General features: G+C 36.1%; 1 protein-coding gene across 10 annotated transcripts in view; it reads right to left on the bottom strand.

Annotated features, from left to right (window-relative positions):
- The window catches only part of PIAS2 (protein inhibitor of activated STAT 2), a 90,641-nt gene that overhangs the window by 17,765 nt on the left and 51,537 nt on the right, over positions 1–21,339 (bottom strand). For all 10 annotated transcript variants that reach the window (XM_036107612.2, XM_078060371.1, XM_078060372.1 and 7 more), the window contains 6 exons: positions 19,347–19,481; positions 17,081–17,186; positions 15,605–15,678; positions 8,266–8,426; positions 6,450–6,583; positions 4,640–4,811 (listed from right to left, as the gene is read on the bottom strand). In XM_036107612.2, coding sequence (XP_035963505.1) covers positions 4,640–4,811; positions 6,450–6,583; positions 8,266–8,426; positions 15,605–15,678; positions 17,081–17,186; positions 19,347–19,481 — 782 coding nt within the window. The remainder of the gene's footprint in view (positions 1–4,639; positions 4,812–6,449; positions 6,584–8,265; positions 8,427–15,604; positions 15,679–17,080; positions 17,187–19,346; positions 19,482–21,339) is intronic.

The raw sequence follows: 21,339 nt of genomic DNA, 5'->3' as shown, positions 1-21,339 counted from the left end.
TGCCTAATGACATGAGGATTCTGTCTAGCTCTTATTCTATACTCTTTGTCAAAAATACGGACATCACTGGAAACGTAGAAAATGAAGTCATCTTGTGAGTACATATGTAGCTGTGTTGGCAACCATGTTATTCTCAGAATAGTGAATAAATAACCTAGGTCAGAGTTCAGAAGTCTTAAAAATGGATCCATAGGAAACATAACATGCTTGAGACAATTAACAGAAGCCTGGTATTTCAAACACATTTTCCAGAGGTAGATGAAGATGGAAGTCATCATCCAAAGAGCAACCTGCCTGGCTAGAAATCAGAAGGCTTCTTGGCCTCCTGGAGACCTAAAACCACAAGCAGGAAGTGGGCAATACTAGAAAAGGCAGACTCTGTGGAGGAGGAAAGAATGAACTGGGGATGAAATCAAGTAAGTTATGTTGTATTAAAGCACATCTTTTCTTAGAGATTTGAAAACAGTGGTCCTCCTACAGGGATGAAAGTACAACAGGTAATCACCGAAAGTATTTTCAAATTACACGTGATCCTACCTCCCACACAGGAATGTGTATCTGTAATTGGGGGTGGGGGAACAGGGGCTAAGGAAAGAGACTGGTATGCTCATGCTGAGGAGGGGGTTAAAAAAATGGCTCTGATTATTCTGGCTGTCTCATAGTATTAATATCTTAATATTTTTTTAAATGTAAGAGACAAGCTTTTGAAGATACACACATACACACACCACACACACATGCACATGCCCATGCCTACCTTCCTCCTGCTCTTTCTCTTCCTTTGCTATCTCACACTGAAAAGTTTCTTTTGTCTTGATCCTGAATGGACCTCTGAACTTGAATCAGATTTATAGGCGACAACAACAAAACTCACTTTCCGCCTTGGCTCCATTACTCACACCTATAGCATCAAGTCAGTGTCCCAAGACACAGTCTATCACCATAATAACATCTAATTATCGCACAGGTTCTGTTCTCGTAACATGAAACTTTAAATTAAGTAACTTACTCCTTGTTTCTCCAATACAAAATGTTGACTGTCACAACATGTGAAAATGTCAAAATCCAATGAAGGTACAAATTATTAGATCAACAATTAAAATCTTAGCAAACATCCGAAAAACTATTTTGTGTAGATTAATTTCTCTTACATGAACTTTGCAACCATTAACACAAATTCCATTTTTATAGAATGGGTAAATTAGTCATTTGTGACCATTATCAAATTATACACTGGTAGCAGATTTTGGTTTTAATCAGAATATTCACAAGGACTACATTCAGAAAGGTAAATGATTCTAATGTCTATGCAAAAAAATAGATTTATAAATATGGAATAACAAGGGAGAAATGTAAATGGCTATATCTGATGGAATTGTGGGTATAAAAATGTGATATTATAAGATAATAAAAAATTTAAAATTTGTAACATGTTACTGCCTCCTCACAGGATTGGCAAATACACACACAGGCATAGGTATACATTATGCATGTGTACATATATATTTTAAATTTTTGTAGCTTTATCCATAACATCACAGCACAAAGGTAAACTGCTGGAACACTGCTAGAGAGCAAACATTAGTACTCTAGACCATGTACTGGATCACTGAATTCATCATACTTGGCCCAGACTTAGATGTCTGAAAATGAGTTTACAGTTCAATAACTTGAATTTTTATCCATAAACCTGAAATCCCCTGTGTGCTCCCACTTTATCATACAAACATAAAAAAGATTCAATTTTGTTACCAATTCCTAATGAGTCTTAATCCACAGAAATAAGTATCTCTATATTTGCCTATGTCTGTCTTTAGAATACCTTATTAGTGACAAAGTAATCATTCAATGATTCAGGGAATGGGGTTGGGACATAGTATTTAGAATTATCTTATAATGTCGAAAAATATCAGAGGTTTTTCTAAAAGTCTTAGATTAAGGTGCCAGTCTCTTCTGCTAGGTACTATATGACCACATTTAAGGACTAGAGTAGGTACTCGAGAGACTAGAAGGATTACCATCAAAATGTTAACAGAAGGGGGCACCTGGGTGGCTCAGTCGTTAAGCGTCTGCCTTCGGCTCGGGTCATGATCCCAGGGTCCTGGGATCGAGCCCCACATCAGGCTCCCTGCTCGGTGGGAAGCCTGCTTCTCCCTCTCGCACTCCCCCTGCTTGTGTTCCCTATCTCGCTGTCTGTCTCTGTCAATAAATAAAATAAAATCTTTAAAAAAAAAAAAAAAATGTTAACAGAAGTTATGTCTAGGTGGAATGCATTCTACTTCTTGATTGTAAAACAACTGTAAAAATTGTTTTTAAGAACAATTTCTAAGGGTGCCTGGGTGGCTCAGTTAGTTGAGCGTCTGACTCTTGGTTTCGGCTCATGTCATGATCTCAGGGTTGTGGGATCAAGCCCCAAGTCAGGCTCTGTACTCAGCAAAGAGTCTGCTTGGGATTCTCTCTCCCTCTCCCTCTTCCCCTGCTCACGTGCACTCTCTCCCCCTTTAAAAAAAAAAAGAACAATTTTTACTAAAACAAATACCTCTTTAAAAATAACTGCTCTCTGGAATGTAACTGAAAGAAAGTTTTCCTGGTTTCTCATTCTCTATTCTTTCTCATTTGCCAAGAAGGACCAAGAAGTCCTACGATAAACTTACACAGCAGAGAAAAACCATGAAAATTCTAGATGCTGAGCCACAAGACAATATGAAAAGGATGACCAAGAACAAAACCAGAAAAGCATTAAGAGTTGGAAGGGATTACAGAGAGGATATAACCATAGCATGAGTCTCCCTGACATCCACTGAAACAGGTGGCATCCAATCTACCTCAATACAGAAAATGTGATTTTACACACAAAACATCAACTTTCCTAGTGTTCAGCTCCAACTGAAAGTCTTTCCATGTATCTTCCCTCTGAATTTTAAGAACTACAAGATATTCACATATTCACATATCACATATTCTCTTGCCCTGGCTTAACAGCTTCAGTCCTTAGACCCATCCACCCATCATGCTACAGTATGCACTATTTACCACCCTGTTCCCATCTTCTCATGATTAACACTGACTAAAATGATATTAAGTAAAAATCATCTAGCCTTGAACAGAATAAAACTAGTGTGGGTATATATCCTGGACACTATGCTTCTTTCATTAATGCAGCCTAAGAATAAATCAGCTTCAGTAAACCCTTCAAACCATTAAGTGAATTCTGATATTTCAGAGTTTCTATCAGGAATGGCTATTAATGAACTAAATACCTTTCCAGAATCCATTAAGATGACTATATAGTCATCCTTATGATACAATCCATTTTATCAATGTATTTCCTAACAATAAAGCATTCCTGGATGAACCCTACTTTGTGGTAATGGATACCATTTTAATATATAATTAAATGATTTCCTAAGATTGAATTTAGAATTTTCATTGGTCTTTCTAATGTGAGCCAGCTTCATTCTGCATGGTTGTTAATGTGTAAATCTCATTTGGGTATTAGGAATTAAGATGACTTCATGGAATGAGCTGGGTAGCTATAACTTCTAGACTTTTTAAACCAAAATACACTGAGAATATAATTCCATTTACATAAAATGTCTAGAACAGGCAAATTCATAGAGATGGTAAGAAGACGAACAGTTGCCTAGATCTGGGGTGTGAATGCAGATTAACTGCAAGTGAACATGAGAGAAGTTTACTATGTGTTAGAAATACTCTACAACTGAATTGATGATGAATGGGCAACTCCCTGAATTTACTAAAATCAATGAACTGGGCAACTTAATAGCTGAGATGGGAAAATTTTATGGCATATAAATTATACCCCAATAAAACCATTATAAAAAATAAGTACACTGAGAGGCCCAAAGGACAAGACTGGCACACCCAAGTCTAATAGTATGTTCATGGGATGTCAGGAAAATCCTCTGCTACTATCTTGCAGGTTCCAAAATTTCTAAGAAGCACCTGTTGTTAGATACTTAAAGCTATCACACTTACTACATAAGACAGCAATAGCTTCTGCCACACGAGTCATAAAACCTACATGCTTGAACGCATTTACTTGACCACAGTTTGCCCTGGAGAGGATGAAATAGGAAGGCAACTAATTTTTACTGAGAGACTATCACATGCCTGACACTGAGCCTAAGCTTTCTCACTAGCTTATTGAAATCGGACAATCATCTTATGAGGTAGGTATTATTTAACCCCATTTTACAGAGCAGAAAAAGGAGGCTCACACAAGTATTTCAGTCAAGATCCAGAACGAGTAAGCAATGGTATCAAAACTGGAATCCACACCTGTCAGATTCCCAACGCCACACTCCATTTTCACGCCAGGCTTACTCATGTTGGTGTGTGATGCCAAATTTAGGTTCCAGAAAACGACAAAAAAGGATCAAATAATGAAATACTTAGACATGAGAAGAGTTCAACTCTCACTTCCCAAAGATGTTAATAATTTCTTCATCAAAATTTTCTCCTTTAAACAAGGTGCTCTCTTGAAAATATTTCAACTGAACAAAGGCAAATGAAAATAGCCTTCTATGGTTATGCAACTCTCAAAGAGACATTGACAAACCTGTACCAAGAACAGTTCCAAGTGTAATAAACAATAGTGAACTATAAATTAACAAACCCTTTGGTTGGGCTGCTTTGTGTTTCTGACATAAAGATGCATTTCCTTTTGGCAGGAGGGTCTTCCTCTTCATCAGAAGAGCTTTCTATTGTTAGGTCAATAACATCCACTTTCTTCTTGCTTGTCTCATTGGCTACAGTCACTGAACAAGGCTTACTGAGGACACTTGAACCTGATGTAAGGAAGAGAAGTAAAAGAAAAAAAAAAAAGGTGGGACACAAATAAACTCTAACCATAAGTCTTAACTGTGCAGCAAGTCCAGGAGAATATACAGCCGGGAAAGCCACATACTCTGCCCACTGGATAGAGACTAACTCCTTAACTCCACACATTTGACTGTAAAGTGACTGCTCACCTGGGGAGAAAGAGTAAGCTCTATGCCTTGCCAGAGGGTCAAAGCCTCCTTCGGAAAGCATGCTCTTATGTCCCCAGTACCGCCAAAGGATTGGCTCAGATCCTGGTGCTCACACTTGTCCCCCCAGGTTAGCAGTCATTTTATGGACAGCATAGGGTTAGGGGTCCAATCTGCAGCCACAGGCAAGAGTATGTGGCTTCACAAGCTGTGTACTCTCACAGATGTGTGGCACTGTCAAGTCAGAATCGAATACTTCCCTTCTAGCAAAGCAATGGTGCTCATGTCAGAGACTGTAGAGGCCCCTCGCCATAAGCCAGAACTTGATAAAAATTTAAACCTTGATGATGAGCTGAAAAAACTCCAAACTTCTCATTTAAGTTATTCAGACATTTAAAGCTTTTCTTAGCAACTATCTATTAATCACTTAGGTCCTCCTTTCTGCCCACATATACCATATGTTAACTCACCATAGAAATTACATTATGCGCTGTAATCTGTTTAACAGAAAACTAATCCTGGCTGATAATGGAAAAGCAGCAGCTAATCAACTAAATCACTATTCTTCTCAAAGATGAGGGAAACCTTGATCATTCTACCTATAGGTTCAGTAACAATCACAGGAGAATGAAATTTTTTAAGTAGGTTCCACACCCAATGTGGGGCTTGAACTTAAGACCTTCAGATGAAGAGCTGCTTGCTCTACCAAATGAGCCAGCCAAGTGCCCCAGGAGAATGATTAATATTAACATCAATCTTTTACTTTTTACACCGAGTACCCATTATTCATTACATTGTCAGAACATCAAATATAATCAGCACAAAACTTAAATGCAGTGAGTGGACTATGTCAGATAAAAAGAAAACTTTAGGTTCACCTACAGGTTTCAATTACTATAATTGCCCCTAGCTTCCCCACTCAGTGTGTATGGGTATAGGGAATTGAAGGCTGAGTATACACCCTAGGTAACCAAGACAATGGTCAAATTCCTTGCCACAAAGAAATGGAAACAATCTGTTCACTTTTTTAGCAACTAATCTGTGAGCACCTGCCCCCACCCTCCAATGATGGATTCTGTGGCCTCTCTAAGCACACCTCCACTTGCAGTTCCCCCAAAAGGTACCCGAAAAACGATCCTGAAAAACCATCCATAAAAATGTCATTTATAACTTTTCATTTTGTAACAAACACCATATATTAAAATAATTTTAAATGATTGCTTCCTTTACTTTACAGATTTACAATATACTATGAAAAAGCTAATTATAAGATGGTATAAACTTTAGCACATTTCTTAAGGAAAGAGTAAAAATCATTTGGGGGAAATTACATATGTAACAGATGATCAAAAGATAAAGTTCGCAAACTGAGTTCCAAATGTAGTTCTAGTGGCCAAAGTTAACGATAAAGACAACGTTGTCTCAGTGCTTTGCTCTCTGTGGCCATTCTGCACATACTTTCTATTTTTGTACACGGCTGGCTGGACAATTTCATAGCTTCTTTCTTCGGTCTCATTGGACACCAAGTGCCATCCTCTTGGAATTTGATCTCATCCACATCAGAACAGTCATTGAGAATTTCCATAAAAAGCCTATAAACCAATTAAGAAGTACATAAATGTAATCAACAGCTTTGTTCAAAGGTGAACTAACAAAGTAATACATATACTGCCTTGGAGACAAAAGTAATGCTATCTGACATTTTGTTTTGGTGTTTCAATACTTCACATTTGTTTACACTATTACATCCCCTTCCTCCTAGGTTTTAGATCTTTAATGAGCAACATAAGTGACTTACTGAGTATCATCTAAGAAATCAGTGACTAAACAGAAAGACACCTGGAGCCTCGTAACTGGGATTGGCAGTAAAGAACAACCTCCAACATAACATATAAAACAAACATAAGCAGGGGCGCCTGGGTGGCTCGGTCGTTAAGCATCTGCCTTCGGCTCAGGTCATGATCCCAGGGTCCTGGGATCGAGCCCCGCGTCGGGATCCTGCTCCGCGGGAAGCCTGCTTCTCCCTCTCCCACTCCCACTGCTTGTGTTCCCTCTCATGCTGTCTCTTTCTCTCTCTCTCCCTGTCAATTAAATAAATAAAATCTTTAAAAAAAAAAAAAGCAAATATAATAAAGGTTGTTATATAAAAAATAATTTATAAGCTTATTATCAAGAAAAAAGGATCATGGGGTAGGGAAAAGGAGGATTAGGGACATGAAAAAGTCTCAATAAACTTAAAATAACTCTGCATACAACTATGTTCTATGCCCATAATGAAATTTGAAATCATCTTTAGAAAAATATGTGGAAAATGCCCAAATATGTGGAAACTAAAAACAAATGAGACAAAAAAAAATACAACAAAAAACATAAAAACACAAATTAGAAAGTATTTTGAACTGAATGAAAATGAAAAAATTTGTGGAATATAGCTAAAGCAGTACTTGGAAGAAAATTTAAAGCACTAATCTTCCTATATTAGAAAAGGACTCAAATCAATAACCTCAGCTTCTACCTAAATGAAACCAGAAAAAGAAGAGCAAATTAAAATGAAAGTAAACATGAAAAGGGAAATAAAGAAAAGAAATAGAAAAAAGAGAAAAATCAATGAAAACAAAAAGCTGGGACTTTAAGATCAATAAAATTGACAAACTTCTAGTCACACTAAGGCTCAAAAAGAAAATAGATAATCTGAGGAAATCCACCTATATTAAAGAAAATGAATTTGTAGTTAAAAACTTTACCACAAAGAAAGCCCCAGTCCCAAACATCTTCACTAGGGAATTCTACCAAATATTTGAGGAGACAGGATACCACCACTTCCCAACTCATTTGTACGAGGCCAGCATTACTCTGGCATTAAAAGCAGACAAAAGGGGCGCCTGGGTGGCTCAGTGGGTTGAGCGTGTGACTCTTGGTTTCCGCTCAGGTCATGATCTCATGGGTCGTGGGATTAAGCCCCATGTAGGGCTCCGTGCTCAGCACAGAGTCTGCTTGAGAGATTCTCTCTCTCCCTCTCCCTCTGCCTCTCTCCCCACCCCAACCCACGCTCATGCTCTCTCTCTAAAATAAGTAAATAAAATCTTCAAAAAAAAAAAAAAAAAAAAAGACATTAAAAGAAAACAACAGACCAATATCCCTCATGAGTTTAACAAACCCAACAGTACACAAACCCAACAATAAATAAAAAGGGTAACACGATGCTGGACTAAAATTTATATGAGGCTGTATTGAATGTTTACATAACCTAACACTTATATTGGGATATACTTACCCATCTAAAATTAGACTTTCATAGGCTGCTTTTTTGTCACACACAGGGCAGATCCACGTGGGCTTCTTCTCATTCATTTGCAGATAAAGGGCAGCATCAAAACACTGTAGATGTGTACAAGTCACTGCACGGCATGGGATTGTCAACCTCATTTTCCCTAACTACAGGACAGGAAAGACAACAGGGGGAAACCTTTCAGAAAGGAGAATAAAGCCACAAAGGCAAGAGTCATTCATTAGAGTCTGAAAAGATCCTACAGAAGATCAAAATGAAAAAAATTCAAACCAGAATTTATCTCCATCAAGACTGCTACCTATTTTATTTGTATTCACTGACTGCCCTATGACTTTTAAAAGCCCATTTCACTTTTTTAAAATAATTAACATGTAAATTCACAGGTAGGAAAAAATGTTTCTTTCTTACCTGTTCCCCTATGTAGAGGGAACCACTGTTACCCATCTCTTACATGTACTTTCACTGATACTCTACGCATAACCAAGTATGTATTTTAAAAATTTTCCCAGAAATGGTGGCATGCAATACACACAATTCTGTACCAACTGTCACATAATACTTGGTGATTGTTTCATATATATCAGTACACAAAATTCATATATATCAGTACACAGACCATGATATGAAGGTATCGTAACTGATATGAAGTACATGATATGAAGGATCATTATTTATTTAACTAGTATCCTGCCCTAGTGATGGACGTTTAAATTATTTCCAATCTTTTATGACTACAAATCATGCTGCAATAAATATCTACAGGATAAACTCCTAGAAGTGACATTTTTGGATCAAAGGGAAAGTGCATTTGTGATTTCTGTCACACTGACAAAATATCTTCCACAGAAGTTATCTACCTGCTGATTTATGCATATATTTGTATCAATGTGCTTGGTTCCCCTCAACCTTGTCAGCATAGTACTATAATTCACTCTGATCTCTGCCAACCTGACAGGTAAAAAATACCCCATTACAGTCGTGAACTATATTTGTCTTAAAATTTTAAGTTGAGCTTCTTTTTTTACTTCTAAGAGCCATTTGTGTTTCTAAGAACCATCTATTCAAAACCTTTTCTCATTTTCCATTTGGTTGTTAGTCTTTGGTTATCCATCTACAGAAGCTCTACATTAAGTCAGCCTCTTATAAATGATATGAACTGCAAATATATTTTTCACTTATGAAAATTTTGTGTGTATAATCACATGTGCTGATATTCCAATATACTTTTATGTAACTATAGTGCTTTGTTCAATTCTTATTCCAATTGGTAGAGGCATACCAACATCAGGACACACCAGATTAGATTGAGTCTTTCTGTATAGCCTTTCAACAGCCCTCCCTATATACTTCCTTACAAGGAATATCTGTTTATAACCAGCTCTGTGTAATTCTGATAGAAAATCTGTTTCTCCCACTAGACTCTAAGCTCCACGAGGACAAGGTCCATGTCACTGTTCACCACGGTAATCCAAGTGTCACAGCATAATACCCAGAATGCAGCATGTGCTCAGTATTTGTTGACCAGATGACAGAACAAAGAAAGACTAGAAAAATGGCAAAGGGAAAGAAAGGGAAGAAGGAAGGACTCCTTTACAAGCACTATAAAGTCTAGAAAAATTCACAGCAAAATTACACTGTTAACTTTGCCTGAGGGGTAGGATTTGTTTTTTTCCCCCCCTTTTGGTTTATCTATAATTTCTTTCTTCTAAAATGAACATTTGGTTATTTCATAATTAAAAAAATTAATTTAGCCAAGTTGTCACCACAGCAATAACTATCGTTTGTATAGTTCTACTTACATGGAAGGCACAATGTTGATGACTTTATATTATAAAGTGACACTTTATATTTAAACCTAACAACTGCGCTGTATGATTGATCTAGATTATCATCCCACCCACCCCCACCCCAAGAACACTGAGGCACAATGACTATCATTACAAAGTTAGAAAGTGGCAGAGCCAATATCTGAACCGAGCAGCTCTGGCTCCAGAGTCCATACTCTTATCACTGTGCTATACTGAGTGTTTAACTAAAATTCTAAAAGGGATCTTAGAAGTTACAGTGATTCATGCAAGTACATAGCACAACAGAACTCATTATTTGAGACAGAAAAAAAAGAAGAGAACCTGAGGCAATTTCTCTTCTTACGATATTTGTTTCTATATTTTCCCTTCCTTTAATAACAAATTATCTCCTAAGTCATGTGGAATCTTACTGGGCACTAAGGATTTTTACCTACATTTCACAGAATTCTCCTAACAGCCCTATGACTGCAGAAAGACCAGTATCTGTATTTCTGCTTTTGAAATGAAGATGCTGAGATGACGTGAGGCTACAAACACGCTCACTGAGACCCAGCTGGTGGAGCTCTAACACAAACGCAAATGTTTTTTGCTTCCATGAGGATCCTTCTAGTTTTACAACACCACATGGTGCTGGTTCTTGGTTTCAATTATCTACCTTTTCCTATTTTGCTAAGAGTTCTATTAGGGATCGATGCTGACTAAACACCTATTTAGCACCCTAATGAGATGACTACAGGGGTTTCCCACCCCCTTTCAACTATTAATATAAATAATTTTCATAGGTTTTCTAAAATCAAACCATACTTGCATTCCTAAGAGGTATCCTTTTGTTATCATGTATTATTCTTTTAAAATACTGGATTCTTTTTAAAGTACTGGATTCTACTGGCTAGTGTTTTACTTAGGAATTTTTCTTCATTGCTTTTTATTTGGAAACAACCTAAATAATCACTAAAAAAGGTAGAACAAGTTAATTTACACCACACCCAATCAGCAAAATACCCATAGTGATTAAAATAAGACATATCTACAGATATTAATAGTTAAGATATACTGTTAATTTTAAAACAGTAAACCACAGAATAGTATATGTAGCACAATACAATTTTTTCCAATAAACACACGATTATGAACATAAAGTTCAATCTAGAAAGATATATTTCATACTATTAGTAATATTACTTCTGAGTAATAGACCTCATCAATTTAAAGTTTTAATGTTTGTTCTATTTGAATAATTTTATAATAAGGTAGGTAATATTTGTCAATTTCCATAATTTGTTTCTTTTAAATAATGCTCTAACTCGGCCTACTATGGCTTTTTTTGGGGGGGGGGGGGCTACAAGTTCTCATACTTTTGGCTTCAGAATCCCTTCACACTCTTAAAAATTGAGAATCTCAAGGAGTTTTTTTATGTATATAGGTTATATTTGCCAATATTTATTGTAGTAGAAATTAAGGCAGACATTTTTAAAACATAAGAATACACAAAAACACACACTACATCAACCCTCGGAGCACTGACATCACGAACATTCAGGTAATCCCTATTAAACACCACTACCTACTCATGAGAGAATGAGAGCAAAAAAGGGACAAACTGCATCCTAGTATTATTTTATGAATAGCTTTGACTGGGGCGCCTGGGTGGCTCAGTAGGTTAAGCATCTGCCTTCGGCTCAGGTCATGATCCCAGGGTCCTGGGATCGAGCCCCACATCAGGCTCCTTGCTCTGCGGGGAGCCTGCTTCTCCCTCTCCTCCCTGCTTGCACTTTCTGTCTCTCCTTCATTCCCTCTCAAATAAATAAATAAAATCTTAAAAAAAAAAATAGCTTTGACTTTGTGAACCTCGTCCAAGAGTCTCAGGGGCCCCCAAGTATCTCTGAGCCACGCTTTGAGAACTTGCTTTTTTTCTTCTTCTTCTTCAGTGCCACCTTCATCTCTCCTGTCACTGCCTTAGAATTTCCACAATATACAGAACTGAAAACATTCACAACTATGGAAGTTGCTGATCCTAAATTTAATCCTAGTGTCTTACAAGAGTTAATGAACATTTCCCAAGTTAAAAAAAGCATTTATTACCAACTGGCCAAATCTGATCAGCTTCCTAATACTGATTATGGTGTGTCAATAAAAGAGGCTTTGTATGTGTTAAATTCTATTTAGTCAGATAATGGATGGATGGATAAAAGAAATCACACCTAACCAATGCAACACCTTTTTTGATTTTGTTTTTTAAGTTTTTACTTAAATTCCAGTTAACATACAGTGTAATATTAATTTCAGGTGTACAATATAGTGATTCAACACTTCCATACATTACTTGGTATGCATCACAAGTGTCCCCCTTAATTCTCATCACCCATCCCCTCTGGTGACCACCAGTTTGTTCTCTATAGTTAAGAGTCTGTTTCTTGGTTTGCCTCTCTCTTTTTGTCCCTTTGCTCATTTGTTTCTTAAATTCCATATATGAATGAAATCATATGGTATTTGTCTTTCTCTGATTTTGCTTAGCATAATACTCATGCTCTATCCATCTCATTACAAATGGCAAGATTTCATCTTTTTTATGGCTGAGTAATATTCCTGTGTGTGTGTGTGTGTGTGTGTGTGTGTGTGTGTGTATGTACGTACACACACACATATATATACCACATCTTCTTTATCCATTCATCAGTCAGTGGACACTTGGGTTGCTTCCATAATTTGGCTATTGTAGATAATGTTGCTATAAACATCAGAGTGAAATGTTATGCATAGAGTTCCTAAACTGATTTTCACTTTACTGTAGCCTAATTAGTATCTATGTAAATTAAGAAAGAATGTATATAGTAAAAATGGCCCAAATCAGTGGTTCCAAACTATATATGAGTCAGAATCTTAAAAGATAAAATCAAACCTAGCTCCCTTTTCTATCCCCCAGCCACCCAGCCCATCTCTGCAGGACAGGCAGAAAATCACTAGCTGATATCACTAAGATAGAACCCCTGTGTAAAATTCAGACACTGTGTTCAGAAATATAATTATTAGATCCCTCCCTCAAGAACGACTGCAAAATTGCCTTCCATAGGTCCCAAGGATGGAGGCTTTGGACTGTGCTCCCCACTACCCAGACTCATGTCTATTCTAAATCATTTTACAAACATACTGTGAACTAGAACAAACACTTCTTCCACTACCTTAAAGCTATCATTTCTCTCATTTCTGCCTCCTGATCCCAGGGTTCACCTCTTATCCTTCCAAATGCTTCCGATCCACTCTGTGCTCCTCTATTTCCTAGCACCGCATCAGATCCAGTGTTACCTCTGCAGCCAGAGGCTGCACTCCTTTCTGCTCTCTTCAACCAATACTGGTATTATCTCCTCCTCAGAAACTCCTCTCATCATCTAACTTCTGTCATCCATCTGTTAAATTTGATCAAAACATCTGGTGTTCTAATTAACATGTATCATATACTATAGTTAGCTTCAACTTCATGTTAACACTACTACAGCCTGAAAAGTACCACTTACTCTTTCCTTAGAAAGTGCTGAAAAAATCAGGTAGGATGATTTTTTCAAAAAGTTCAAAAGACAGTCTGCAAAAGAGACTTAGTGAAAAGGAACTGCTCCCTATTTTTATATAGAAGGAATCCTAACCACTCTGATAGGCCACTTTCACTATTTTGAAAATCTCAGAATCCATTAGTATGTTAGTCCATTGTGTTTTGTTTGGGTTGTTCTCATACAGAATAGCAGTGTTTGAAGAAAAAAGGAAAAAAACAAGTGCAGAGAAAACAAGACAGAAAATGGAATCATGCAACCGTGAGAACTCCTTAGGTAACCTATACAGGAGCTTACCTAATATTCTTTCTTCCTGACAGAATAATCTGCTACTAAAACATAAAGGTAACACGAGTTCCCTTCCCATGTAGTGACTGTGCCTAGAATATAGCCAGCAATTAACATTTGCTTAACATACTAGGGTTAAACTGTTAAGAAAACTGTCAATATTCAACTGTTTTTAACCAACAAAATGGCGATTTCCTGTGTTTCAATTTAACATCAATTTTAACACGAGAGGGAGGAAAAGGGTAATGTGAAGACACTCAAAAGAACTCACGCCTCAAGGTTTGCACACAGCATGGGGGTAGAAGAGGAGGTCCTGGGTCCAAACACAAGCCCTCTAGGGCCTCTGCCACCACTTCAGGGCATTCCCTGCTGGGACTGCAGACCTTCTCTCTGCATCTGATAACCACAGGTTCCCCATTTCTAAGCAATCCCAATTTCATGCATTTCTATTCCTTTTCAATAAATCTAAGTTAGTTCAAGTTAATGATAATAAAAAAATAAATTCAGAAAGAAAGAGATCTGCAAACATCACTTTCCAGGGTGACAGAGAGGTGGACTTCTAACTAGGATAACATATTTTAGCCCAATTTGGCATTATGGTATATTGTTAAGGTAACTGGAATAATGTCAGAAGACCAAAATTTTTATCCTTGTTCTACTACTAACTGTGTGATGTGAGTTATCCAACCACTTTTAGTCTCAGTTTCCTCATCTACAAGATGGGAACAACTCTTCCACACAGGTTTGCTAAGACAGTTAAATTAAGAAGCACATCACAGGAACTCAACAAATTATTCCTTTCTCTCTCCCTCTCTCTGACATAATTCTCTCTCCATTTAAATACTGTACATTTCTCACAATGGTGGCTGGTCATGAGGTGCCCCCAAAACTACATTCCTGATTCCGTGACTTTTCTCATAAAGTTCCTCACATCTGGAAAGGGACCCCTCCACCAGTACTGATTTTAAAGAAGCCTTCATCCACTATTCCTGACCTCTCCCATCTCTTTGGTACTCTTAGTAAGGTTACATGTGGTATGTATGTCTTCCCTTTCTCATGTGAGTTAGTTTTCTCTCTCAAAGTAGACTATTAATTTTCTGACAACTTATCAAGTCCTCAGTATTTTCTCACAAAATTAGCTCAGTAACAAGCACACAGGAGGATCTGAGAGTTGCTGACTGATTTCTACCCCATAGTCTCTATGTAAAGAGACATAAATTATTATGCAATTTAGAAGTATATTACAAACAGATTAAGACATCTCAAACATTCTAATTCATTAAACCAGACCCATCAATTAGCATTTATTAGGTGATAGTAATTTTATTGCTATTTTTCAATACAGTTTATATTCCGATAAAAGGAACCAACTCTCTATTCTCTCTGTATGTTTACTATTAGCTGTGGATTATCTACAGCAAAAAACTGTAACAGATTATTCTGAACACAAAGCTCTCTTCCCCCTTCGATACAATGTCCTTTTAGGTCTCTCCTTGCTTAGTCACTTTTTGAAGAACATTTGCATTCTTTAGAATTATATTTAATCATTAAAATTCATGAATGGGAAAATGACAAAAGTTCAGAATTCTATCATAATGTATCATTCATTCCCACACTTACTTATAGAGTAAAATTAGTCATTTACAAAAAGTCAAATACCCCAGAATGTTTTGTTGCTTTACTTACAGGGCACATCAAGGATACCCGAAGGCTAGTTGTAGCAATTTCACTATCAGGATCTGCAGTAAGTTTTTCTTTAACTTTAGAAAGAAAGAAAAGGAATTTAAAAAAATTTTTAATGAACTGTGATATTCTGAAAAGAATTATAGAAATACATATCATTTTATTTAAAGTTTCCCAAACACTTTGAGTATGTCAAGAAACTATAAAAAGAAAACAAAAAACCCCCAAAATGTTGAGTATTAATGTGAAAACACAATCATACTTCCAGTATTAGGTTAAAGAATTATAAACTTGCAAACTCTAGATCACATGTTTAATTGAATTTTTTAAATTTCTTTTTAAAAGTAAAATTGCAGGTAAGGAAGAGTTTCAGAACAGAAAGCTGTGTAAGACTGAAGAACAATACAACAATTGGGAAAGGAACTTGGAAAGGAGCTGTACTCGGAGCTTCAATGCTTTCCTCACATACACTCAGGACTTTTTATTAGGGGGTATTGGTTGTTTCCAACAACTATTAAATTTGTAAACCGAAAAGGCCAAATATTCTTATACTTCCTTTGACAACTGAAAACTACAATAGATGTGCTAATGTCTCTGCAAAGTGATTTACCAGATAATGTATACAAGTTACGGTCTCTACAAGTTCATAAATATATGCACAGCCTCTAGGTGCCTAATACTCAATTCAACACCATTATAGAAAAAAGGCAAGGAAATGGGAAACTGGAACTGCAGCAGGGCTAGAAAACGGAAGGAAGGGCTTCCTTGGCTTCCAGCTCTAGGCAGGAACATCGCTACTCTGCTGTTTAAGGAGATGAGAATGGTTTAAATACAAGAAAGGCAACACCATTTCAACAGCCCTACTTGGCTCCCTTTTCGTACTGTAGATCCTTTTCTCCTTTCTGGTTCATTCAGTGGTATGGAAGGTAATTGGGGGAAAAATATTCTCTTTCCCAGAAAAATGTCTTGTTCAATTAAATTAAGTTACTGAATTATTTACAGTTTAGGTTAGACTTTTTTCCTCTATTATACATTATGAAAGCAAAGTTCAAAATAAAACTTCTGAGAGGGCAAATATTGTTGATAGATATCAACACTTCTTCTGCAAAACGAGCTTCTTCATTTAGAATTTTTTAAAATGTACATTCTATTACACACTGGAGGTTCTGAAGACTTGTATTTCCTATTCGCAAATCAACATATGCATCAAAATTACCATCAACCTGACATTTACCTAAATAAGTTTTCATGAAGAAGCCAAAAATCAGACTAGTTGGGATTTAAAACTGATCCTTAGGAGTGATTTCTAAGAAGGGTTTTTCAATTTATAGGGCTCTGTTCTTAGAGTATTTTTAACTCAAAATTCATTTTAGGTTTTTAAATAATTCTTCCCAAATTATTCCTGTATTGATGTATATTTGAGGCTTTTTTTTTTCCATTAAAGCATCTCATATGCTCAGTCTTACAAACATTACTTACTTAGTGCTCTGGAATGATCAGGGTTTCTAATACCTTTCATTTTTAATCTCTGTAATAACATGGCTGATGTGAGCTGTCGTACAAGATATACAGACATGGAGTAATTCTACAAAGAAAGATAATCTGTATTAAAGATGAGAGATAATAGTCTATTTACATAAAATACTTGTCTAAGAAACTCCGGTTTCTAAAAATAACATTCAAAATAACTTTCACAGGAAGGTCAAGGACTGGGAAGGGAACAAAATCAACTCAGCTATTTTAGGGAAGATAAAACTCAATCATATTAAAGGTATTTCTCAATCACTTATCACTTTAAAACATCCATGTGAAAGATAACATATCTTAGATCAGTAGTTTTCAAACTGTGTTTCTAATTTAGCAAAACTAATTGTCCTAGGGTCATCATGGTATGAATGAGAATGTACCCTCCTCCCATGCCCACTTCTAACTAAAATTGTTCTGTTTTCATGTAATGGAACTGTCAACAATATTTTCACTGAAGAATGGGTTCCATTACAGAAAGTTCAAACACCAGTTGTCTGAATTAACATTTCAAATCCAGAGTTCCAAAGTTCTAATTCTGGCATAAGAGACCACCTCATACATGGCCTTGAGCTAATCCTCAAATGAACCCTCGGCTTTCTTCTGAGAAAAACTTTGACAAATTAACTCCTGTTTCCAAATGCACATTTCATTAGGGAAGGGACAGCTACTGTAGTATTTAAGACACACGAAGAAATGATAAAAAAAAGACAAGGCCAGAAAATAATAGCATCCAATCCCATACCTCTTAGATCTGGCACAAAGGAACCTTCGTTAGCTATTTATAGAGCTATGAAGAGATGAAATAGAATTTTACCTACATGCTAAAAATCTATCTTACTATTTTACTACATATATTCATTCAATTGATCCTACAATAAACAAAATACTTTTAATAGTTACCAAGCCAAATATTGTAAATGTCATTTTTAATGTCCTGCAACAGTCTTTTTAAGTATCTGAATACTCAATATAGTATGCAAATTTAAAGTCAATCATTTTAATTACAAGGAAAGAATATTATTCCCATTACAGGGCAAAAAACCCTGCCAGGTCTTCAATGTCTACAATCATTTACTCAAAAATCTGTAAGTTAATAATTACTTCAAAAAGAGATTCTTCTATTCAAATTCCTCCCATAAGCTTTAAAGCATTAATACCTGCTCATTTAACAATGTCCTTGCATTTGCAGGTAATACCCATTCTCAAGATTTTACTTATCTTTAAGTAGGCCTCAGGAAATTAAGCAACTTTGCTAAAATCAAACAGTGTCTAACTTGGGACTAAGTCAAGATTTTCTAAATCCTTCAGTTTGTGCAAATGAAAAATATTAGGAATCAGTGCCCTATGATAATACAGACAAGTTACAGTAAAAATTCAAAACGGAGAGCTCAAGAAAACAATCATTAGAGAGACAGTAATATTTTTATAGTCCAAATATTAATACAAAGATCTTTATGTCCAGTTCTGCAACTGCCTTGGTATTACAACCAAAAAATTCCTGCTACAAACATATGACTCAATTTCTCTGTCCATAAAATAGGAATATTACCCTTTAACTCAATGAAATAGCAAGATTAAAAGTTGATGTTCAGATTAACTGAAATCTCTTCTGACATTCTATTATTTCTATATATAAACAAATAGTTCTAAAACAGAAATCCTGTGTTGTATTAGTCAGTATCCCATAACTGACAGAACACATTTAAGACTAAGAATCAGCAGAAAGCCAAGTTCATCAACCTAAAGGTACTGGAAAAATAATGTAATTCTAAATAAATATTTTCATATGAGATTCCCACATTATCTGAAGTAACAGCTGTTCATGTAAAAGCTGGAACAGATTATTTCCAACCACATTTAACCATTTTCCTCAAAGCCTATAAAGCTTTGTCCCTCTTCATAAATACATAACATTACCTAAAGTTTCCAGTTTCTTGAAACACTACTTAAACACATAAACACGATTGTGCTTAAGAGTTTCCTTAAGAAATACTGTAACTACACTCACTTCTTTTCCAAGAAAATAAAGACACGACATTCAGGAAATCTTAAACTTTTTAACCCTAAGAATCTCTACACTTCCACCCCTGAATTGAAAATTACTGCTTCTCAGAAATGACAATCTGAAGACTAACAAGTTAGAGCTAGTAGCTTGACCTAAGAAAAGACAAATCAACTCCTAATGAGATCATTTTCATGCTACCCAGAAAGTCTTTACCTTTCCGATTTCTGATGCCCAAGAAATGGAAATCTGGTTTGGCACAGCTGAAGATAACCTAACTAAAGATGTAATATTCAAAGGGCGTCCAGGGCGCTTCTGTTCAATCCCATTTTTAGGTGGTGGTGCATAGCCCTAGAATCATAAGAGAAAAAAAAAATTTTAAATTCTCTGTCGGGGAATCAAACATTTTCTCCAAGATAGATACACATTTGCCTAACTTCTGTTACATAGATCTAATTTCTACATAGATCCGATACATATTCTTATTTTATCCTGGAAATCACACAATCTTCATCCTAAGGTCACCAATCCAGAGAAGAAACTGACCTTTTAAAAAACACTGTATTTCACAAGTTCAGGAAAGTACAAAAAAAAAAAAAAAATCCATGCTCCACCATTAAAATTAAAGATACTAACATCTTGCCATACAATGAATCTTTTTCCTTTTTATAAATGATAAAGTTGCACCTCTTTGTATTGATTCATCGTAGGAGCTCCTACTCAAAATGCATTCAAATACTGGGGATGGGAAAGAGGGAAAACAAAGTTTGGTGATTAAAGAATAAATTAATGCAAAAATAAATTACTGGGACTACATCAAAATAAAAAGCTTCTACACAGCAAAGGAAGCAATCAACAAAACTAAAAGACAACCTACTGAGTGTAAGATATTTGCAAATGACATATCTGATAAAGGCTTAGTAACCAAAATATATAAAGAATTTATACAACACTAAAAAAAACCAAACAAAAACAAAAACAAAAAAACCCCTCCCAAATAATCCAGTTAAAAATTGGGCAGAAGACATGAACAGACATTTCTCCAAAGAAGACATACACATGGCCAAGAGATAAAAGAAAAGATGCTCAACATCACTCATCATCAGGGAAAGACAAATCAAAACTATAGTAAGATATTACCTCACACCTGTCAGAATGGCTAAAATCAAGAACACAAACAACTGTTGGCGAGGATGTGGAGAAAAAGGAATCCTTGTGCACTGCTGGTGGGAATGCAAACTGGTGCAGCCACTGTGGAAAACAGTATGGAAGTTCCTCAAAAAATGAAAAACCGAACTAGCCTACAATCCAGTAATCGCATTAGTAGGTGTTACTCAAAGAATACAAAAACACTAATTCAAAAAGATATATGCACCGCTCTGCAGCATTGTTTACAACAGCCTAATTATGGAAACAGCCCAAGTGCCCATAAATAGATGAACTGATACAGAAGAGGCGATATATACATACAATGGAATATTATTCAGCCATTAAAACAAGGAAATCTTGCCATTTGCAACCACATGAATGGAGCTAGAGAGTATAATGCTAAGTGAAATAAGTCAGAGAAAGACAAATACCATATGATTTCACTCATATGTGGAATTTAAGAAATAAAACAAAGGGGAAAAAGAGAGACAAACCAAGAAACAGACTTTTTTTTTAAGTTTTATTTTATTATTTTTTTAAAGATTTTTATTTATTGAGAGAGAGAGAGAGAGAATGATAGAGAGAGAGAGCATGAGAGGGAGGAGGGTCAGAGGGAGAAGCAGACTCCCTGCTGAGCAGGGAACCCGATGCGTGACTCGATCCTGGAAGTCCAGGATCATGACCTGAGCCGAAGGCAGTTGCTTAACCAACTGAGCCACCCAGGCACCCCCAAGAAACAGACTCTTAACTATAGAGAACAAACTGATGGTCACCAGAGGGGAGGGGAGTGGGGGGACGGGTGAAATAGATTATAGGAATTAAAGAGTATGCTTCTCATGATGAGCACTGAGCAATGTACAGAATTGTTGAATCACTATATCGTACACGTGAAACTAATATAACACTGTATATTAACTATACTGGAATTAAAATTTAAAAACTTAGTAAAATTTTTTAAAAATAATAAAAATAAAATGTATTTATTATAGTTTATGGGGAAAAAAGAACAAATTAATGAATTTCAAAGGAATTATTGAATTCTTTTGAATGCTTTCTCTCC

This window comes from Halichoerus grypus, chromosome 13 (assembly GCF_964656455.1).
Source record: "Halichoerus grypus chromosome 13, mHalGry1.hap1.1, whole genome shotgun sequence".
NCBI lineage: Eukaryota > Metazoa > Chordata > Mammalia > Carnivora > Phocidae > Halichoerus > Halichoerus grypus.
The sequence above is the reverse complement of the archived record's forward strand: the minus strand, read 5'-3'. Positions and strand labels throughout refer to the sequence as shown.